General features: G+C 44.0%; 1 protein-coding gene across 2 annotated transcripts in view; it reads right to left on the minus strand.

Annotated features, from left to right (window-relative positions):
* Positions 1-23,265, minus strand: part of NELL1 (neural EGFL like 1) — a 1,045,899-nt gene extending 1,022,634 nt beyond the window's left edge. The window contains exons 1-2 of one of the 2 annotated variants that reach the window (XM_024987478.2): positions 22,534-23,265; positions 12,319-12,447 (exon numbers count right to left, since the gene is read on the minus strand). In XM_024987478.2, the coding sequence (XP_024843246.1) occupies positions 12,319-12,447; positions 22,534-22,588 (184 nt within the window). In that variant the 5' untranslated portion in view covers positions 22,589-23,265. The remainder of the gene's footprint in view (positions 1-12,318; positions 12,448-22,533) is intronic. The other variant, XM_024987479.2, reaches the window with a different exon arrangement.
* Between the last annotated feature and the right edge of the window lie 370 nt (positions 23,266-23,635).

Genomic DNA, 23,635 nt, shown 5'->3' on the forward strand with positions numbered 1-23,635 from the left:
CCTGCTGAAAGATATGTTGGCAAATTATTCTTCGGTATCTCTTCTAAGAAATGAGATCTCAATCATATTGCATTTATTTTTTCTTTCCCATCATCATGAGGTAGGGAAAAACAGCCACATGTCTGGGGCTAAGATACAAACTCTGCACGTGTAGACTCCTGAATTCAAATCCTATGTCACTACAGCTCATGTCAGTTACTGGAACTCTCTAGGTCTGATTTGCTCACTGCTGCATTCCTCGTGTTTGAAAGAATGCCTACTACACAGTTCCTGCTGTTGCTGCTGCTACCGTTGTTAAGTCTTGTCTGACTCTTGCAACCCTGTGGACTGTAACTTACCAGGATCCTCTGTCCATGGGATTTCCCAGGCAAGAATACTGCAGTGGGTTGCCATTTCCTTCTCCAAGGGATCTTCCCAATCCAAGGGACAAACTTGTGTCTCCTGCTTAGCAGGCAGGTTCTTTACCACTGAGTCACCAGGGAAGCCCATCTAATACCTAGCAGATACCCACTAAATATTTAACTAATTTTAAAAAGTATATTTCCTGAATAAATACTCAATAGTAATATTGACTAACATTTGCATTTCTTCTTATGGCTTACAATAAATTTGTATTATATAAATTAACCCTTGAAAATATCTTGTATCATAGACACTACCATCATTCCTCAAAATGACCAAAGAAGAAGCAAATTCCAAAAGGTAATTGGCCCAAGATCAATTTGTTATCACAGAATTGGCTTTTATACTTAATAGTTTCTAAAAGATTTCTTATCTTTTTACATTCTCTGCTGTCTCTCTCCATCTCCTTCCTTAAGGTACAATTTGATACGAAAAGAAGCGTGAGTGAGAAAACAGATTTTAGTGCAGATGTTAGAAATATGCAGATTTGGGAAATAAATACAGAATTTATTTGCTCTATGATATCCATTTATCCACAGAGCCATTGAATGATTTTCCAGGATATGCCAGTGCAGGTGTTAATTTGCCCCAGAGAGGAATTTGAAAACCCACCCCACTCCCACAGCTTACTTTAGGGTTTTTTGTTTTTTGGCAAGAGCAAAAATACCTGTATTTGGGAGATGTTAGTATGTGAATTGAATCACTCCACTAACTGATTAAATGCAAAGTTATACTAAATCATTCCACTCAAAGTGAAGTTCACTTGTAAATGTTCCCAGAGGTAATTAGCGACTAGGCGCATCCAATCAACAGAAAAAACAATTTAGACTTGGGCAACAGTGGGTGCAGGAAATTTAGAAGATCAGCATTAAACCAACCCTTTGGGTAACTTCATCTTACTCAAATTTTCTAAGTATTAAGAGCTATGGCTCAAACTTCAAGCACATCTTATAAAAACGATTACACACAGGTAGTACTTCTACGAAACTGAAAACACATAGCTACTTCCTAACCATCTTTTGAGGTCTGGTTCAGGTACCACGTTCCCCCAGGGAGCCTTCCCCAAATGAGGCAGTAAGAGGACATTTCTCTCTTCAACACACTTTATCCACACCCCACTGCAAGTTCTCTTGTCCTCTGCATTAGAATGTCTGATGACATGCTGTGCTTGCCTTCTAGAGAGTACGCTCATTGCAGCCAGGATCTATGCTTATTCCTCTGTGTCTTCCTCAACATCTAGTTCAAAGCCTAGACTGCAAATATGTCCTAAAAGCCTCAGTCTTTTCCTCAAAGTATCTCTTATCAGCCTTTGTTCTTTCTTGTCACATAAAATAAGATACCACTTTTTCCTCAGAAATCCTCCTAAAAGTAAAACTCCTACAAGGTAGCACTTTCCTGACAGGGGGGAAAAAAAAAAAAACGAACACATTAAAGAATCTGCACTCATGCATATTCTAATTCTCTTTTATAAATGAAACACCAATACACAGACACATCCCCCAACTACTCAACACTAAGATGCTGTCAGTCAGGGGGAAGTACAGTCTCAAACTCAATCAGAGCTTCTCTCAGTCCTACTCAAAGCAAAGCAAAGGTATTCTAGAATGATTTTTGAAACTCGAATGCTGGCATTCAGGATGTTTTTCAGCCTAGAGAAGATCAATGACAGTCTTACACATAGCCATTCATTCTCCCTGCCCCTAGCCCCAATCCTTATCTATTAAAATATGATTTGTTTCTGGTAAAAAGACAATAAAAATCTTACTCACTCAAGTCTTTGCATTCTACAAGGACAGCAGTGACAAAGATAAGCTTAAAAAGCTGAGTAGCCACAAAATAAATCCTATGAGGCTTTGGAGCTGGTATGGATAGGAGTGATTCCAGTTAACTAAGCTTTCTACTTAAATTTATCAATATTATTATTAAGAGGCTAGCACTGACATGCGGAGAAGGCAATGGCACCCCACTCCAGTACTCTTGCTTGGAAAATCCCATGGATGGAGGAGCTTGGTAGGCTGCAATCCATGGGGTCGCTAAGAGTCAGACATGACTGAGGGACTTCACTTTCACTTTTCACTTTCATGCATTGGAGAAAGAAATGGCAACCCACTCCAGTGTTCTTGCCTGGAGAATCCCAGGGACGCGGGAGCCTGGTGGGCTGCCGTCTATGGTGTTGCACAGAGTCGGACACAACTGAAGTGATTTAGCAGTAGCAGCAGCAGCAGCATTGACATGAAGGTTTTCATTCCCTCAATACACATCAATTCAGAGTTGGACTTAGGATAGTGAAATAGAAGAAAAAATAAAAATAAAGGAAGGAAGAGAAGAAGAAATTTTTTTTTACTTTATATATTTCTCTTTTTTCTTTTTTTTTATTTTATTGAAGTATGATTGATTTACAACATTATCTTGGCTTCTGGTATACAGTAGAGTGACCCAGTTTATATATATATATATATATATATATATATATATATATATATATTCTTTTTCATATTCTTTTCCATTATGGTTTATTACAGGATACTGAATATAGTTCCCTATGCTATACAGTAGGACGTGATTGTTTATCCATTCTATATATAAGAGCTTTTGTTTTTCATTTCCGCAAGACAACCTGTCTCAGTCAGTGGGGAATCCCACTTCCAGCTCATGGGAAAAGGAGTGGGTGGCGGAGGGGAACAGAACAAACTGCAGCCCCTGGACGACCAGGGCGGTGCCCCCAGCTCTGGCCACCATATTTCCACGTCTCTGTGGCTCTGGCATAACTCCCACTTGGGCATCATCAGCTATGCTTTATAGTCTTCAAAATACTTTCTCATATATTATTATTTAATTTATATAATCAATCCCATTTTCAGATGAGGAAACTGAGGCTAGAAGACATTAAAAGACATATCCACTGATCCCCCTAAGTACTGACTCAAGGTACATCCATTTATGAATGATAATACTTCCTTTATGCATTACTGAGGTAAAATAAATTTATACATAGAAAGTGCTGAGACCTAATCTATCCTCTACACAATCCTGTGCTTTTCCCACTATCCCAACTTATCTCTGCAGGTTAAAATTTGACATTCATAACACACCAGACAGATAATACACATAAGAAGACCAAAGTTATACCCTATTACTTACAAATGCATGCACTAACATTTAACAAGAGCTTACCATGTACCAAGTACAGTTCTAATGCTCTATGTGTATTAGTATATTTCATTCTCACTATAATCACATATAGTAAGTACTATTATTACACCAGTTTATCATTGAGCAAAGGGAGATACTTTGAGGTAGAGAGCTTAAGTAGTTTGTTACTTACATATTAAACTTGAAAGAAGGGCTTCTTGATTTGATCATATTAACTGAACTATGGTAAAATACTAAAATCCCTGAGCCTCTCTAGACCTGCACTGTCCAATATAGCAACCCCAAGCCACATATGGCAATTGAGCACTTGAAATATGATGAGTGTGGTGGAGAAAATGAATGTTTAATTTTATGAAATTTGAATTAGTTTGAATTTACATTTTAAATGAATATTCAATGAAACAGCAGACACTGGGCATCAGTCAATGAAGGACAGTGACCCTTGAGAGATGAAAAACAAAAGAGACGAATCCTACAGTCACACAAGCTTACCGCTGAGTTTCCAAGCTGTGTCACAGGAAGAAGAAATGCAGGCAAAGCCCAGGGGTCTCCCTGCATTGAGATGAAGAAGCTGAGTGTGGGGAGACCAAGGCACCTAGATTTCACAGGACAGCATATGTGAGAGACAAACAGCAGAGAGAAAAATATAGAACTCTCTCAACAGACTACTGATCAATGCACGCATGCAAGAAAAGTACCCAAGGACAGAGAAAAACCACCCAAAGGAAACAGTGCCCAGCACACACATAAGGCAGAGAACAGTACCTACTCTCACCGCTAGAACTGGAAAACCCCATGATTCATGGGGCACCCAGAAGGTCTTACCTCAGTGATGGAAAATAATTCGTTCTAAACTATTCACTAGCACTGCTCTGAGTCATCTAACAAATCTTAAAAGTAGGATCCATAACCTTCAAAATTATTGAAGGACTACACTGTACACCCAAAACTTACCTAATATTGCACATCAACTCTCTCTCAGTCAAAAAAAAATGGATCCAAAAGAATAAAATCGTTTTTTAATAACTGTGTCCTAGAATAAAATTCAAGAATATTTATTAAAATGCAAAAAGATTTGTCAAATACTAAACATGGCAAAATTTACAATGTCTGGCATTAATCAAAAATTACCTAGGATACAAGGAAGCAGTAGTGAGAAAAATTAATCAGAATCATCCCAGGACTGATGATAACTGCATTCCATCTATTCAAAGAGTTGGATAAAGAATGGAAAATTTTTTAAAGAGTCAAACTGAACTTATGGAGATGAAATTACAACACATGACATAAAAAAAAAAAAATAGAATTATACTAAGAGCAGCCGATACAGAAGAACAGTTCTTAAAGGCAGAGTAATAGGAACTACCAAAAATGATACATAGAGAGAAAAGAGCGGAAGAACTTTTGAAATGAACAGAATGTCAGTGAGCTATGGAACAACTTTAAGCAGCTTAACATACACATAATTGGAGTCCCAAAAGTAAAGAGAAAGAAACAGAAAACATATTTGAAGATATAAAGGTCATTTTTTTTTTCTAAATGTGATGAATTTCAACAGATCCCACACACAAGAAATATGAAGAAAATCAGACCAATGTACATCATTATCAAATTGCTCAAAGTTAGTGATAAGAGAAAGTCTTAAAAGCAAAGAGCATAGTTACATTACCTACAGAGGAATAAAGATAGGATGGCAACAGATTTCTCACTGGAAACAGTACAAGTGAGACGACAGTGGATCCACGTCTTTAAAGGACTGAAAGAAATAAAACTGCCAACCCAAGATTCTACACCCAGCAAAAAGGGTTTTAAAAAAATCAAGACTTCAGACATACAAAACCTGAAAGAATTCATTACCTGCACTATAAGAAATGTTGAACAAAGTCCTTTAGACAGGATAAAAATGAAACCAGATTGAAATAAGAATCCATGCAAGAGACTGAAGAACACAGGAAATAGTAACTAAATGTGTGAGTTAATATGTGATTGATTTTCTTATTATCTAAATATGTTCAAAAGATAATTGACTAATAAAAATAACAACAATGTAGAATGGAGTTTATAACATAAGGTAAAATGTAGAACAACAGTAGTACAGTGTCAGGGGAGGGAAGTATACTATCAAAATATTCTTATTGTACACATGAAGTTGTATCACCTGAAGGTACACTCTCATCATTAAAGATGTATACTATAAACCCTAAGACAACATAAAATAGTGAAACAAAGAGTGAACCAAGAAAGGAGATTAAAAAAGAAATCATAAGAAATTTTCAATTACTCTAAAAGAAGCCAGAAGAGGCGAGGGGAGAAATAAAGAATAGACAAGTAGAAAACAAATAACAAAAACATAGATTTAAGTATGACCATGTAATTAATCGAACTTCACTTGTAGCTCAGTTGGTAAAGAATCTGCCTGCAATGCAGCAGACCAGGGTTCAATCCCTGGGTCGGAAAGATCCCCTGGAGAAGGAAATGGCAACCCACTCCAGTATTCTTGCCTGGAAAATCCAATGGACAGAGGAGCCTGGCAGGCTACAGTCCATTGGATCGCAAGAGTCAGACACGACTTAGCAACTAAACCACATATCAATAATCATATTAATATAAATGGCCTAACTAACCTTGATGAACAGAGATTGACATTCTGGTTTAAAAAAAAAAAAAAGACCCTTCTATATATCCTGGCTATAAGAAAAGCACTTTACATGTTATTACTAGTCTTGAAATAACTATGACACATGAAAGAATTTAGATCCTCCCAAAATGAGTAGACACTGTATCAGATCAGATCAGATCAGATCAGTCACTCAGTCGTGTCTGACTCTTTGCGACCCCATGAATCACAGCACGCCAGGCCTCCCTCTCCATCATCAACTCCTGGAGTTCACTGAGACTCACGTCCATCGAGTCAGTGATGCCATCCAGCCATCTCATCCTCTGTCATCCTCTTCTCCTCCTGCCCCCAATCCCTCCCAGCATCAGAGTCTTTTCCAACGAGTCAACTCTTGGCATGAGGTGGCCAAAGTACTGGAGTTTCAGCTTTAGCATCATTCCTTCCAAAGAAATCCCAGGGCTGATCTCCTTCAGAATGGACTGGTTGGATCTCCTTGCAGTCCAAGGGACTCTCAAGAGTCTTCTCCAACACCACAGTTCAAAAGCATCAGTTCTTCAGTGCTCAGCCTTCTTCACAGTCCAACTCTCACATCCATACATTACCACAGGAAAAACCATAGCCTTGACTAGACGAACCTTTGTTGGCAAAGTAATGTCTCTATCTAGGTTGATCATAACTTTCCTTCCAAGGAGTAAGCGTCTTTTAATTTCATGGCTGCAGTCACCATCTGAAGTGATTTTGGAGCCCAGAAAAATAAAGTCTGACACTGTTTCCACTGTTTCCCCATCTATTTCCCATGAAGTGGTGGGACCCGATGCCATGATCTTCATTTTCTGAATGTTGAGTTTTAAGCCAACTTTTTCACTCTCCTCTTTCACTTTCATCAAGAGGCTTTTTAGTTCCTCTTCACTTTCTGCCATAAGGGTGGTGTCATCTGCATATCTGAGGTTATTGATATTTCTCCCGGCAATCTTGACTCCAGCTTGTGCTTCTTCCAGTCCAGCGTTTCTCATGATGTACTCTGCATATAAGTTAAATAAACAGGGTGACAATATACAGCCTTGATGTACTCCTTTTCCTATTTGGAACCAGCCTGTTGTTCCATGTCCAGGTCTAACTGTTGCTTCCTGACCTGCATACAGGTTTCTCAAGAGGCAGGTCAGGTAGTATGGTATTCCCATCTCTTTCAGAATTTTCCACAGTTTATTGTGATCCACACAGTCAAAGGCTTTGGCATAGTCAATAAAGCAGAAATAGATGTTTTTCTGGAACTCTCTTGCTTTTTCCATGATCCAGCGGATGTTGGCAATTTGATCTCTGGTTCCTCTGCCTTTTCTAAAACCAGCTTGAACATCAGGAAGTTCGCGGTTCACATATTCCTGAAGCCTGGCTTGGAGAATTTTGAGCATTACTTTACTAGCATGTGAGATGAATGCAATTGCATGGTAGTTTGAGCATTCTTCGGCATTGCCTTTCTTTGGGATTGGGATGAACACTGACCTTTTCCAGTCCTGTGGCCACTGCTGAGTTTTCCAGATTTGCTGGCATATATATTGAGTGCAGCACTTTTTCAAATAAACTTTCTAGAAAATGCAAACTACTGTATATTGACAGAAAGCAGATTAGTAGTTACCTGAGGGTAGAGGCTGAAATACAGAAAGGAGGGATTATTTTAAAAAGAGGAAACTTTGGGGGTGATAGCTATGTTCATTATCTTGATTGTGATGATCATTTCACTGGTGTTTTCACATATCAAAATTAACAAACTGTACAGTTTGAATATGTACAGTTTATTATAACCCAACTATATTTTAACAAAGCTGTTAAATTTTTTAATGATACTTAAAATTATGTATGGAATAACTTGCCAAATCTGTATACTGTAACTATAAATTATAGATGAGATTTTTTACTTTGGAAAAAATGTGAAATATCTCATTAACAATTTTTTGTATTGACAATATGTTGAAATGATAATATTTTTCATGTGTTGGGTTAAATAAATGTATAGCTAAAATCAATTTCACTTGATTTTTACATGTTTCATATGGCTACTACAAAAACTGAAATCAAAGATATGACTCACTTACTTATATTTCTGTTGGACAATGATGCACTAGAAAGGACTTATCTGGAGTATTCTGGAAATATCCTATTGCCCATATTTCTGCCCAGCAGTGAGTAGTCATCCTATGGCAGACAAAATTAAATCCCTACCCTCAAAAGATCTCTACATCTTAATCCCCAAAACCTATAAATATATTACTTTACACAGCATAAACCTTTGTAAATGTGACAGAGTTATGAACCTTAAAATGAAGAAATTATCCTAGATTATCCAGGTGGGCCCAATATAGGGAAAAGGACCCACAAGGATCCTTGTAAGAGGGGAAAAAAAGGAGCAGAAGAGTCAGTACAAGAGAAGAAAATGTGACAGAAACAGAAAAAAAGAAATGTGAAACAGAAGCAGAGGGTTGAAGCGATGTATCCACAAGTTAAAGAATGTAGCAGCTGCTGGAAGCTGGAAAAACAATAAACTGATTAGCCTATAGTGGCCATACAAGGAACACAGCTCTGTCAGCACATTGATTTTACCCCTTAAAAGTCTATTTTTCACTTCTGATTTCTGGTGTTGAAGGTGCAGCCTGGTTTCTCTTTGTTGCATACAGAAAAAAGTGAGAGGAAAAAGATTAAGCGAAGAGCCGTTTAGCAAAAAGGAACCAGGATTGATCGTATAGAAAATTCCCAGCCTACCCAGATTGAAAAAACAATAAAATTAGGAAATTCACTGTCAGGAAAGTCTGCTCTGGAAGGAAGCCAAGGATGTGGCTGAACCACTTTTTGCTAGTACTTCTGAAAGATCAAAACGGTCAGAATATTCAATCAACCAGAGGGTGCTTTGAAGAGATCAGAATTGTAATTCAGGGATCCCCTCAGTCATCCCAGTAGAAGTCAGAAATATAACAGAGATGGAATTTCTTGGAAAGATCTGTAAAGGAGCCTTTTGTCTCATGGACAGGAAACCCTCCAAGTTTTTGAGAATGTTATACCAGAGAAACACTGCCACCTAGGACTGAAGGGAACAGGAAGATGATGAAATAAGGCTCATGGACTCCCCAGATTCTATAGGCAAGACATAGGTTGATAAAACTATTCAACTATAGGCACTTCTTTGGTGGCCCAGTGGCTAAGACTCCATGCTCCCAATGCTGGGGGCCCAGGTTCAAACCCTGGTCAGAGAACCAGATCTTCCATGCCACAACTGGGTACAGCCAAATATTTAAAAGTAAATTAAAAAAAAAAAAAAAAAAAACTATCAAACTACAAACATATGCTACTTTTCATGAAAAAGAATGATTCATAGAAACAAGTCATAAACTTAGAAGGCAGAGCCAAGGACCACAGAGGATGACCCTCAGGCCCTAATACCCAGTGGGGTTTGTCCTACTGGATTTCAAATTTTCTTGGGACCAGTGACCCCTTTCTTCTTTCCACTTTTCCCTTTTGGACAGAAACTTCTATAACTGGAATCCTATACCTGTCACACTATTATATTTTGGAAGCAGATTAGTTTTTTCTAGTTTCACAGATCCACAGATAAAGAAAAATTTTGCTCCAAAACAGCAAATACTCAGAGTCCCACTCATATCTGATTTAGATTAGACAGTGAGACTAGAAATTTTTCAACTAATGAGTGGATGAGATTTTAGACTTTGAGCTGATGTTATAATGGATTAAGACCTTGGGAGATACTGGGATGGGGTTAATTTATTCTTCATGTGGAGTAGACATGAATTTGGAGGGGCCAGTGGGCAGACATTGTGGTAAAAAGAATAATAGTTCCCTGAAAATGTCAATGTCCTGATTGCCAAAATACATGAAATATGTTACCTTACATGCCAAATGGACTTTACAGATTACAGATCCTGAGATGGAGAGATTACCCTGGATTATCCAAGTAATGCAATCACAAGGGCCCTGATTAGTGAAAGCCCTCCTCAGTCAAACTCCCATGATACAGTTATTCTTCCCACCAAAGAAGCTGAAAATCTCTCCCTGTTGTTAGAGCATGGTAGACATCCCAGAAGCGGAGAACACACAAATTAGAGAGCAGAGATCTAGCCTAGGGAATAAATAAATGAGTAAATGACTAGACTAGTGTATAAAGCAGGCAGCAAGCCTTTCAAAGAGCACATTGGACAGAGGAAATTTTAATGCAGTTCAAAATGTTTCTTCATCACCTACTACGTACCACGCACAATACTTGGCCGTAGGGATGTAGGGGTATTTAGATAGAAAGACTATTGCTTTCATGAAGTGTAGAGATGAGCCAGGCTTCCATAACAACTCTGTTGACAAAGTGTCAGCAGCACCTCTCAAACCAAGAGTGGGATGGTCTCTCAATAGTAAGTGAACAGATCTTGCACAATGCAAAGAGAAAACTGACCCAGTCTGTCTGCTCTTAAGCATGCCCAATCTATTTGCTTCACTGATTCCTAGAGTGAGTGGAAATTAACATACCTGTAGCCCTGTTATATATTACTATATAGGATCTGTAGATGTGCTGTATATTATTAACAAGACTGAAATTCTCTGCACAGGATATATATATCATCCCATAATGTTGGTTCAGTCATTCTAAAATAATCCTTTTGTTATCTTCACAAAAGGCTTGGTTCAAAGAAGCCCGCCAGGCATTTTTGTATAGGAATATCCCAGCTGTCTGACTGCTATATCTGATCAGATAACTCCCCTGCTTCAACTCATCAAAGGCCCCCACTGATCTGAGAGTAAAGCAGAAAACTAACAAGAGCCTGGGTAATATTTGTAATAGTTAACAAGTACATGGCCCCCCACCTATTAGAATGGACACCGGCCATAAAGCATCAGCACACCAAGCCCACGGACATCAGCTAAATGTCAGTTCTGCCTACAGGGCCCAGTGTGACCTAGTCCCTGCCTACCTCTCCAGCCGCTCACCACCTTTTAGCCATGCTAAATGTCTTTCTGTTGGTTTCTGCCTTAAGACCTTCATAACATATCATTACTGCCCAATTCGTTCTGAGCCCCCACCTCTTCCTACACCAGGCTTTCTATTCATTTTCCACACTTCTGCTGACCCATCACTTTTTCAGGGTAGCCTTTCCCTGACCACTACCATCTCCCCACACCCATTAAATCAGATCTCCCTGTATACTCTTATTTGGCAACCTATACATCTCCCTCAAGATAAGTATAGCCAGTGGAAGTCAATAATTACTTGCGTAATGACTGTTTCCCTCACTCTATTTATTTACTCTTATTAATAATCCTAGTATTAGCATGGTGCCTAGTACACAGTAGGGGTTCCATAATAAGAGCTAGTACTTCCGGGGGATTTACTATGTTATCAGGCACTGTTTGAACCACTCTACTGGATTCATTCCTCAATCACTGTAATAGTCCCATGATGCATTGTAATAGTCCCATGATGCATTTCAGATGAGGACAGAGGCAGAGTCAGGCTAAGGAATTGTCCAACGCTGCAAAGTCAGTAAACGATAGGGTTGGCATCTGATCCTAAGCAGTCAGGCTCCAGGGCCAGGCTTTTACGAAGTGCACTATAATGCCCTGATGCATGCTTGTTGAACACTTTAACGAATTGTAGTCAGATTTATAGCAGGCAGAACCAACTAAGCTGTACCCCTAAGACACTGCAGCCATAAAATATCCTCTGTGTGCATGGTCCCCTGATGAATGAGAGATGTAAATAGAAGAATAGGAATAGATGCACTAATAGATATGGGTAAACATATGGATAACGGTAGAAAAAATATCCTGTGGAAAAAACATGACTGGTCAGTGGCTTTCAAGGACTTTACAAATTCATTCTACTTCAGATCCCTCACCAAAATCCCCTGGGATATATATCACTGCCAAGCCAAATGTTCAATCACCATGACCACTACTGCCCCCCTTACACCCTCAGAACACCCCTCAAATATCTAAGCACCCTCAGCATCTCTGGACATTCCTCACGGCGATAACATAGGAGAAGTAACAGAGATGATCACCCAACAAATAACACTCCAGAGGAACATGCCCCAGGCAGATCCCAAGTTCCTCCCCAAGTCCTGACCCCATGCAAAGGAGAGAGACGCCTTTACCTTGAAATAAAAATGCTTTGCTGGTGTTGTGCAGTCCGGACACCTGCGTGACCCCAAGGGTGGTGTTCACAAGGTCGAGCTCAGTGATGATATCCAACTGAAGATCCGGATCCAGCCCAAAGCCCACCACTGAAAAGGAACAGAGAGCCATCTTGTCTGAAAATGCAGACTTGCTCGAAACTACATAGAACAAGAGGACAGGAGTGGCAGGGACTACAAAGAAGCCAGTGATGAGTGCTTGGAGTTGCTCTTTTCCTAAATGGAAAAGGAAGGCAACTCTTTGCTCCATCATCCCACTGATACGATGGTTTCTTCGTCCCTTTCCCATCCCCACTACAGATTGATAATCCCTATGCAAAACCCTCAGGGCCAAATATATTTCATAACTCAGAATGGATCATCTGTTGGAAAGCTAATTTGGCCCATATACTCATTTTATGTAACACCTTCAACAAAGTCTACATCAGCACCCCATAACCAAACACAGTATTTCTAAAGCAAAAAGTATGGTGTTTCCTTCTAATTGGTACAAGTAAAGACTATACACAGCCTCATATCAGTTTAAGTCAAGTTTTGCCACCAAAGGAGTTCAGCTCAGGGTAGGTTTTGCTGTCAAGTAAGTTATCTTTTGGGTTTCTGCGCTTTTTTCAATTTAGGGACAATGGGTACTGGACTGTGGCCCTGATCTTCCTATTCAGACTGAGGCAGTAATGACTACTGGCACCACCATCACCAGGAAACACCTCTGCAGAGCACTGTTAATCAGGCACCCACATGTGTGATAAAGAGGAAGGAAATAGGGATGCTGTCCCTGCTGGACAGGGTTGACAGAGGTACTGGCCAGGAAAGGGAATCCCCAGAACCACGGGTGTACATTTCAAGGGGATCACTGAAAAGGTAGACTCCCTGACAACTCTTGTTGGAGAATTACAGGGCACAGAGAAACTGGGCCCTGAGACTCCATCATCTGGTCTGATAAAGGCAAATCCTCGAACCTGTCTCCCATCTACATGGTGCTCTGTAGAATGATTCGCTCATGCCTGCAAAGTGGCTTCCAGTTATATATATATTAATAAGGCTAGCAATCACTCCAAGGGATTCTGTTTAAGCCATTCCTAAAGGCTGTGTCTGTCTACACTTAGCATCTCAATAGTGCAATTCTGATTGCACAGTTGGAGACGTTTTAATCAGCAACAGCTGTCAATGATTGTCTGGTGGTAACGTAGTCACTGAAGCAAGATTTGGAGAGCTTGTCCCAGAGAGATCGAGTGCATTTCATTCAGGACATCACACCCTGTGACAACCTCATTCGTCCTCCCAACCTCACCCCTTTCCCCATAGACCTGCAGAAGGAAATCTACACGCTTCTCACTCTTTTCCTGTTAGGAGACAAAGACTCCTGCAGCAATCTAGGCTTCCATCAATGGAAGGTGGCTCAGGGAAGGGTCTTGGGAGCCAAAGCCTGTCATCCCCAAGGTGGACAAAGGGTTAAATGAGAAGCACAGTGCACAGAGCCACCTTCTCAGTTTTTGTCAGGCTTCCCCTTGTCCTCTAAAATGAAGGTTTAAGTCTTCCCCTTCCAAATGCAGCCAAATGTGAGACCAGTTTACCCAAAGACAACTCATTTATTCAGTCATTCATTCACCCGTGTGTTGAATGCAGTAGTTTTTCAACAAATGTGACTGAGTGCTTTCGTTGTAACAAACACACTGCACTCACTGCAAGGCACTGGAGCTGGCCTCCCTGAGCACACATTCCTAAGGCAGCAGGTGAAGAGAGGGCAAGTAAGCAAATAGGTAAATAAGATAATTTGAGATGGCAATGTGCTTTTGTTTGTGCTTAATCGTGTCTGACTCTTTGTAACCCCATGGACCGTAGCCTGCCAGGCTCCTCTGTCCAAGGGGATTCTCCAGGCAAGAATACTGGAATGGGTTGCCATGCCCTCCTCCAAGGGATCTTCCCAACCTAGGAATTGAACCTGGGTCTCCCAGATTGCAGGCGGATTCTTTACCGTCTGAGTCACCAGGGAAGCCCAAGATGGCAATAAATGCCACAAAGAAAATAAAAGCTATGAGAAAATAAGAGTTATGAAATAGAAAGCAGCTTGCATGGAGGCTTTAAAAAGGATGGTAGAGGAAGGTTCCTCTGAGCAGAAACCTTAATGACAATAGGGGCTGGCGATCATTCCAGAAGGGAAGATCTGGGGTGGGGGGAAGCTTTCTATTTATTGAGAGAACAGCAAATGCAAACCAGAAACAAGCTTGGCATGTTCAGGAAACACACAAAAGGCTGCTGTGGCCAGAGCAGAGTGGGCCGGAGGACAGCAGTAGAAAGTAGGGCCCCTGAGCAGGAACTGCCTTGTGAACTGCAGCAAGGAGAGAGAGCATTCTAACTGCAATGGGGCATCATTAGAGATGAGGCTTCCCTGGTGGTTCAGTGGTAAAGAATCCAATGCAGGAGGTGCAGGATTGATCCCTGGGTCAGGAAGATCCCCTGGAGATGGAAACGGCAGCTCACTCTAGTGTTCTTGCCTGGGAAATCTCATGGACAGATAAGCCTGGTGGGCTACAGTCCATGGGATCACAAAAAGAGTCAGACACGACTTGGCAACTAAACAACAATCATTAGAGGGCTTTCAGGTATGTGTTAAGGGGGGAAGAGTGGGATGTGCTCTGATTTACATCAGTATATCCTACCTGTCTGACACAGACTCAATTCACAAAGACTGATGACTGACCAACTACCTACTCTGTGCAAAGAAGCACCAAGCCAATGGGCATCTATCAATGTCACAGCACTGGATGCCTCTCACTGAGACTGGTGATGCTTTTCTCCAAGCAAACAGATATCAGCAATTCAATGATCATCTTGGAAAGGAAGAAAAGCAATTAATATTTCAGTTTAACCTATAGTGCTCTATACCTATACGGCAGAGATTAAGAGTGATCTCAGAGGACCTCTATGCTGGTCTAACTCTAGCCAGGAAGTTGGAAGGCAGTTTGGGGAATGAGCCCTTAGCTGGACACAAGACGAAGGAAGCATTCCTATAGTCTCGGTGCCTTGCACAAGGCCTTGTGTATGTCACACCCTGAATTTAGGACCCTCAGAATTAACCAAAAAGTGGATGCATGATCACTGCTTTGGGTACAGTGATCTCAGACAATGTGCATATCTGGGGAATACCATGAGAGGACTGGATGGAATTCAAGCCAAAGAAAGTGAAGGTTGCTCGGTCATGTCCAACTCTTTGCAACCCCATGGACCATACAGTCCACGGAATTCTGCAGGCCAGAATACTGGACTGGGTAGCCTTTCCCTTCTCCAGGGAATCTTCCCAACCCAGGGATCCAACCCAGGTCTCACGTATTGCAGGCAAATTCTTTACCAGCTGAGTTACCAGGGAAGCCCAAGAATGCTGGAGCAGGTAGCCTTTCCCTTGTCCAGTGGGTCTTCCTGGCCCAGGAATCAAACCAGGGTCTCCTGCATTGCAGGTGGATTCTTTACCAATTGAGCTATGAGGGAATCCCAATTCAAGCCAAGGAAATTTTTTAAAAGGGATATGGTTGACTGAATTCTTGGCTTCAAATCTTTACCCTTCCCATATCCACACTTTTTGCTATATGGCTGTGGAGATCCTTGGAGAAGGCAGTGGCACCCCACTCTAGTACTCTTGCCTGGAAAATCCCATGGATGGAGGAGCCTGGTGGGCTGTAGTCCATGGGTCGCTAAGAGTTGGACACGACTGAGTGACTTCACTTTCACTTCTCACTTTTATGCATTGGAGAAAGAAATGGCAACTCACTCCAGTGTTCTTGCCTGGAGAATCCCAGGGATGGAGGAGCCTGGTGGGCTGCCGTCTATGGGGTCGCACAGAGTCGGACACGACTGAAGTGACTTAGCAGCAGCAGCAGTGGAGATCCTTAGAGTGGGAATAAACTTCCCATCCCTTGAGTTTGAGCCTGGTCAAGTAACTTGTTTGATTCATTAGGATGTAGTTACAAGAAAGAATAAAATCTGACTATATGTTGGCTCTGCTTCTTTTACTTTAACCTTTGCTCCCTGTTGCTTTTTTCAATAAAAGAATACTGTCTATACATAATGGCTTGCCTCAGGGAAGCCTGTCCCTCTACCTGAATGCTAAACCAGAGTGCTTTTGTTCAGGGAAACATCATGACCCTGTCCACCCACTAGCTGCGAGTGTGAATGGCTACAAGAAAAAGCAAATTGACACACCCCTTTTCCAAGGCTGGTCATTCTGAGATATTTGCAAGATGAATGGCCTTTTTACTTTACTTCCTCACCTCCTCTACTCTGTGTTCCGTGGAGCCCTGTACCAAGGTCACAGGATAAAAATCTCTGGAACTGATCATGCCCCATAGCAACTATTGCCATGAGCCTCTAGATCTAAACACAGTTCCCTGACCCCATATTAGGTAAAATAACCACCCTATTACCCACCCTAGAGCACCCTAACCAATCACCTAATGCCATCATTCTGGTAGGAATTTTCTGTTTTGAGGCTATAAAAATTGGCTACGAGCCCACAAAAGCAGTAGGCTGTCCCTTGAGCTGGCCCTCTATTCTAATGGCGTCTGCCACTCTAATAGACTTTAATTTCCTCTCATTCTGTCTCATGTCTAGAAATTCTTTTCCAACCTGCACAACAACTACAACATGTTCTATAAAAGAAACTGGCATCCAGACCCTGATAAGATGGTTATTTTGAGACATTAGTCGGCCATCTTCTTGGTCTGCCAGCTTTCCAAGAAAAGTCATTATTGCTTGCCTCGACGCCTCATCTCCTGATTGATTGGCCTGTCATGCGATGAGCAGTGAGCTTGGACTCAATAACAATATTAGCAACATGATACAAGCAAAGACTTGAATAAGCCTGTGTGGTGGAGCCTGTTCCCTTGTACCTCTGCATCACCATGAGAAGAGCATGGTCCAGTGGGGCCACTGGTCCAGGGAGATTCAGACACTTGGGACAGACACCTTACTTGGGTTTGGGATGATGCCCAGCCAAACCTGGCCGAGGTAAGCCAATCATCAAACCAGGCAACAGATACATGGACCAAAATAAATGCTATTTTTAGTTTCTGGTGACTTATTAGGCAGTATTATTGTGAAAATAAGTGACCAATGCAGGCCAAACTTGGAGCCCTGCAACTAGACGAGCCTAAAAGGCACCCAGGTTCTGTAGAACTGGCAGAACACCCCAATGGTGCCCTTGGATCCCCATCTCCATGTGAGAACATAGCACCCTCAATCTGGAACACTCAACTAAGGACCACTTTCAGTCCTGGTCTCTTCCCACTAATAACTCTGTGCCCTTGAGGGGGAAAAAATTGCTTCAATTCTCAGAGCTTAATTATTCTCAGCCATAAAATGGGGATGATTATACCAGCCTTCTGGGCTTTCCTGGTGGCTCAGCTGGTAAAAAATCTGCCTGCAATGTAGGAGACCTGGGTTCGACCCCTGGGTTGGGAAGATCTCCTGGAGAAGGGAACAGCTAGCCACGCCAGTATTCTGGCCTGGAGAATTCCATGGACTATATGGGTCATGGGTCACAAAGAGTCAAACACGGCTGAGTGACTTTCACTTCACTTTCAATACCAGCCTTCCAGCCTCATGAGGTTTCAGTGATAACTGTATGAACACTCCTACCACATATTTGGTGCCCAGCTGGGGCCTGCTGCATCTGTCTTTCATAGGACCAGCCCTCCAGACCATTCCATCTCCTTGGTCCACAACTTCGCTGGACTTATACAAAAGGTACAGATGGTTCCCATTTTCCCAACCCCTCCACATGCTCAGATGAATAGTAGGGATTCTCACTCTGGCTGCGCTTTGTGAAACCCATATAATGAATCTATAGGGTTGGTCAAAAAGTATGTTCAGGTTTTTCTGCATTATCTTTTGGAAAAACCAGAACAAACTTTTTGGCCAACCCAATATACTGACCTCTTCCCCTAGAGCCCACAAATGAAGGGGCTTCCCTGGTTTCAAGATAACTGTATTGCTCTTATTATAAAAACATCCCCCCCAAAAAAAACAGAACAAGAGAAATCAATTAGCCTTCCAGATACAATATTCTTTTCTCTAAGTGGTTCCCTTCGAGATGAAAATACCTTATGCCAATAGCAGGATGAGTAAAACTGCTTTGCCCATTGCCTAAGGAATCAGAAAATCTATTAATAAGGCAGCATTTGCATGGCTTCACCTGAAGTTTATATAGTATGAGAAAGTTGGCTCCATAAAGATATTTTTTTATTTTAATGTTTCTGCTTCTCGTCCAAGCATGGAGCTCCTGCCCTTTCTAGGGAAATTCTATTATAAGTTTTTTACTTTGGTCATAACTGCTCTATAAATGGCTAAAGCTGGGTATTGAAATTAAGTAGGATAAAAAGAGCCTCTGGGGGGAAAAAAATTTTTTTTAAACCTGGAAGGCAGCATGTCAATCTCACAGAGGCACTCTGAGATTCAGAATCTCCACTCTAATCTCCCAGGACACCTGCTGCTGCTGCTGGCCACTCTTCAGCCCAACCCAGGAAGTATTCAGGTCCAAAACCCACTCAATCCACCTCCAGGGTCCCGGACCTAAGCTCCCAAGCAAATCCTCCTAGATCTGGCTCACTTCAAACCTAATCCGGCTCACCATCCATGAAGGCAGCTGTTTTCCCCAGCTCCATGCATGACAAACCTCACTGGAGAGATGCTCCAAGATCTCATTTACCAGCAGGATTTCACAATCATTTGATCGGATTTGGGCCTCTGAACTCCTACAAAGTTTCTTAATATCCCAGAAGCATCCTCTGTGCCTGTTCCAGGTCAGCCAATATTTCACTTGATTACTGGAGGCCAGGGGCTTCTGTTCATAGCTTTATCATTCAACTCAGTTAATAATAGCCTGGGAAGTACTTTAAAAAGCTCTCCTTCCCAGCAGGTGGCAGCAAAAAGCATTCACTCAGCCCCAGGAGCTCCCTCTACCCACTGCCCTGGTGACCACAACAAACTGGAAAGCCAGGGGGCAGTAATCATTGAGTTTTGTATTATGCACACTTCCAGGTCATTGGAGAAAACTCATGGACATGACGTGTTATTACTGCTGTTACCGTGGCCTTCTGTGTGTGTGCATGCGTGCTCAGTCACTCAGTTGTGTCCAACTCTTTGTGGCCCTATGGACTGTAGCCCACCAGACTCCTCTGTCCATGAAATTCTCCAGGCAAGAATACTGGAATAGCTTGCTATTACCTCCTCCAGAGGTAGATTCTCTACCACCAAGACACCTGGAAAGCATCAGCATCGTAGCCTGCTAAATTTCCATTATTAGTGATGTACCTGGAAATCTCAGAATTTTTCACCCAGAAATAACCAGAACAACACCTATCTTAACTCCACTTTACTCTTTAAAACAAGTTCTCTGAACAATGAGGTAATTTAAGCAGCTTCCTGTGACACCTATCATTAGATCTTTTCATATGTAACTGCTACTGCACTGCAGTGCTGCTTTAATTAAAATGTGCCCGATACCATCTATTCATTTCCATTAAAAGCAGTGATATCTGAGCAGTTCACTCAGTGAACCACGTGTTTATTTCATCTTGGGCTGTTAACAGCCCAGACAACAATTGTCCCACTTGACAAATAAACTTTCCAAGTGGCTGTTTGGATCCCGATCAACTAATTAAGAGCCAGCCTTAGCTACTTCAGAGGACGGATGTGTGATACAGGGATGATGGTTCCCAGGTAAAATCAAAGAGAAAACTGCTGATCATATCCCCCAAGTTGCAAGAAATTATAAGTAAAAGAATTGAGATATAATTCCCCCATGTCTCTCTGATTCTTCTGATAATTTTTGTAGTAGAAATGTGTAGCCTCTTGGTACTCTTTGAACGAGTACCAAATGGCACAGAAAACCCAAGCTCCCTAAGCAACTGCACAACCAATTCTCAGATCCTTCCATTCTTCCTTGCCTTTGGACAAGCTGTGCCCTTTGTCTGGAATGCTTTCCCCACTCCGTCCACTGGAAAACTCCCTAAAAATCCTACAAGACACAACTTTCAAATGTTACCTTCTGATTAAAGCTTCCCTGACCATCTACCACCCCTCCCCAGAATTCATTTCTACAATTTCTCCTCTATATCCTTAATACAGACTTCTATAGTCCCATCTCTCTTCCTTCTACCCCGTCAAGCTGTACAATAAAAACGCTTTTCAGTCTCTATCTAGGTTCTCAGCTAAGCCGTAAGTTCCTGGAAGTCAAAGACCAAGTCGGTTCTTCTTTGCATAAGCAATCCTAGCACCCAGCAAGGCGCTCAACTCTTCAGTTGAATGAATGAATAAATACAGAAATGAAACTTCCCTACAACCGATTTTTTACAAGATTTAAAGGGGCTCATTGTGGGGAAGGGGAAAAGATTTTGTTCTTAAAGAAACTCCACAAGCAATGCGCCCAGGACCCACAATCCACTTCTGGGGAAGGTACTTTTGGCCGACTTTTCAAAGGAGTTAACGAGAACAAAGGACGCGGCATACTCCGTAGCGATGTGCACTTGAGAAAATTAAATGACGGATATCTCACCCCACCCCAACCCCACCTAGCTTCTCTCTTTGGTTCCCCTGTAAGATGCTCACCAGCACCAGATTCTCCACTAGCAGGGCTGGTCGCCCACGCTCTGCACTGTCCCCACTGCTCTGATCTTCCCGGGGGCAAGCTTTTTCTCGTGTGCTCTTGGCTTTAAAAGACTACCCCATCTAGATAGGCCGGAACTCAAGAAGCGCTTATTCTAGGCTGGACAGAGTCATGGCATCTTGGCAGGCTGCGGAGCTCTCGGATGGAGACTGAAAACGGATGGGGATTCTTTTTATCCCCGGAGAAGTCCACACCCGCCGCTCTTTCATTAAGCAAAGGAAAAGCTGCCGCCTGCTCGGTCCTGGGGAAGATGGAAAGGGCCAGCAGGAAGCTGCTGGACACCCAACTCTTGAATCCTCAGGCGGGCTGCTAACAGCCCAAGAGGGACGCCTGGGGAGCGAGCGGAGGGAACTTTTGAGCCCACCCAGGCCGAGCACCCATTCCCAGCCCTCTACCGATAAACTTGCTGCCTAGCGTGGGCAGGAGGCTATGCCTCTGGAGAGGAGAAATGAGAGTGATAAAAGAGGGGGAAAGCAGTGGGGATGACTACCCATCAACTCTGGGGTGCGAAGTCTGCCGCACGTTAGGAGGGTGGCTAGCGTAGGAATAAAAACTCGCGACGCCCCCACCAGCAGTGGAGAGTCCTATTTTTGCCAATTCCCTCGTCCAATCCACCGCCACCTTCCCCAGTCTACTACTAGCTCCCCAGAGAAGGCGGCTGAGAGTGGGTCTCCAAACCCCCAGGGGACATGCAGGCTGAGGGCTGAGAGAAGGAGGTGCTCTTAACGTCCTCACAACTGCTTCCCTGGAGGCAGAACGAAGTGGGGACTTCAGAAAATTACGCCCGTTTTCCTGACCTCCCCTCCACGACCCCAACACGCAGCTACAGTCTGCGAAAACAGGTTTGGAGCTTAAGAGCATCTCCCTGGGATTGCCCCCACAGCTCCAATTACCTCGAATTTGTCCTGCCCTCTGGGGGAGAAAGGGAGTGGCAAAAAAAAAACTACTTCAAGAGTTCCCCGGGGAGAGGCAGGAGGGGACGAGAAAAGGGATCTCGGAATCCCAGCCTCGCCCGCAGCTCTCACCCCGCGCAGCGCCCGCCCGCGCCCCAGCAGCGCCCGCCCGCCGGCCGGAAGCGCTCCCTCTGCGGGTGCGCCTCCCAGCCGCCGCCCCTGCCCTGGCCAGCAGGGCGCAGGGACCGCGGTTTTCCCCGCACCTGTCAAGTTCCTGGGGGTGGGCTTCCCGGGCCCTCCCTACTATGTGGGTTTCTACCCGGAAGCCGGTCGCTAACAGCTGGAGGGTGTGCCTGAACGGCCGCGCCCCTCACCCCTGTGCCCGCCAGGCCGCGTCCTCGGGGCAGGGGGCTACTCCTCGGGGGCATCTTCCACCGGCCTGTAAGTCCTACTTCTTACCCTTTCACCTGGAGCAGAGCAGAGAGATTCGAGGGACCCATCCACGCCCTTCCCCGGACCGGCGCGAAGCTCTGTTCCAGGTCCTCCCCACGCCGAGGTGGGCGCTGGGCACAGCGGCTGGGCTCGCCCGTTTCCCCGCATCCCTCCGACAGCCCCAGCCGTGCTTACCTGTCCTGGCGGTGCACACACAGAAGCACACAACTAAAATCACATCCCTCGGCATCGCTCCCAAAGGTCCCGGCCAAACCGGGCGCGTGGAAGCCAGGAAGAAACAAATGCGCCTGGATGCCGAGACGCGCCGGGCTCGGAGCCGCCAAACTTGCTGGCGGGCGGCGAGGGAGGTGGTTCTGCTGAGCCGGGTGCCGTGCTCAGGGATCGCGCCTGGGAAGGCGGCCCGGCCGCCCCGCCCCCAGCCCGCCCCCACCGCGGGCGGCGGCACCCGGCCCGGGACCCCGGCCCCCGCTGCGGCGGCGCTCGCCTCCGCGCTGGGGCGGGAACGCGGGGCTTGGCCACTCCGGCAGGTTGCGCCTGGCGCTGGCAACGGCTCCTCCTCCGCGGCAAGGACGCGGACGATCGGCGCTGCAGCCTCTGTCACTCGGAGCACTGGAGCTGGAGTCCCGGGACCCGGGGGCCAAAAGGGAGGAGCTGGAGGCGCAGGGCACCCTCCTCCCTGAGCTTCATGCTCTCCAGCCCGGAAGAGCCGGCGGAGCCGCTGCTGCTGTCTCTGCCTCGGCGCCGCGGTGGGGGCTGCCGAAGTTGCCACAGTTCATCTTGGTCGAAACGAAGAACCCCGAGCCCTTGCGGGTGGATTCCCCCTCGCCCCGCGTCCCCGCCTCCGGGGGAACCCCGACCCAGACGGAGTCAACTAGCGTGCTCAGCTCCTCCCTGGAGGACAGTTACTCCGGATTTGCTTAGGTGACTGGTTGGGGAGGGGCGAGGAGGGGGATGATGGCTGAGTTCCGTCTCACCACCTGTACCTCCAGTCTCCTCTCTCCTCTGGGTCCCTCTGGGGACCCGCTTTGGGGGTTCAGGGAGAGGACGCTAAGGCCAGGGAGGGGGCAGAAAAAGTGTCCCTGAGCCCGAGCGAAGCACGGTCGGGAATTGGGGAGTTTTATTTGCAAGCCTTCCGGTTCTGCAGGGCAGATGCTGCCACTTAGGGGAAATTCCTAACCTTTTTTTTTTTTCCTTGAGTGAGTTTCTCGATGGTTTTGTCAAAAACCCTACTACTCTCCTTTCACAGTCAGGGTTTGGCCTCTCCCGAAGTTATTCT

This window comes from Bos taurus, chromosome 29 (genome assembly GCF_002263795.3).
Source record: "Bos taurus isolate L1 Dominette 01449 registration number 42190680 breed Hereford chromosome 29, ARS-UCD2.0, whole genome shotgun sequence".
In the NCBI taxonomy this organism is placed as follows: domain Eukaryota; kingdom Metazoa; phylum Chordata; class Mammalia; order Artiodactyla; family Bovidae; genus Bos; species Bos taurus.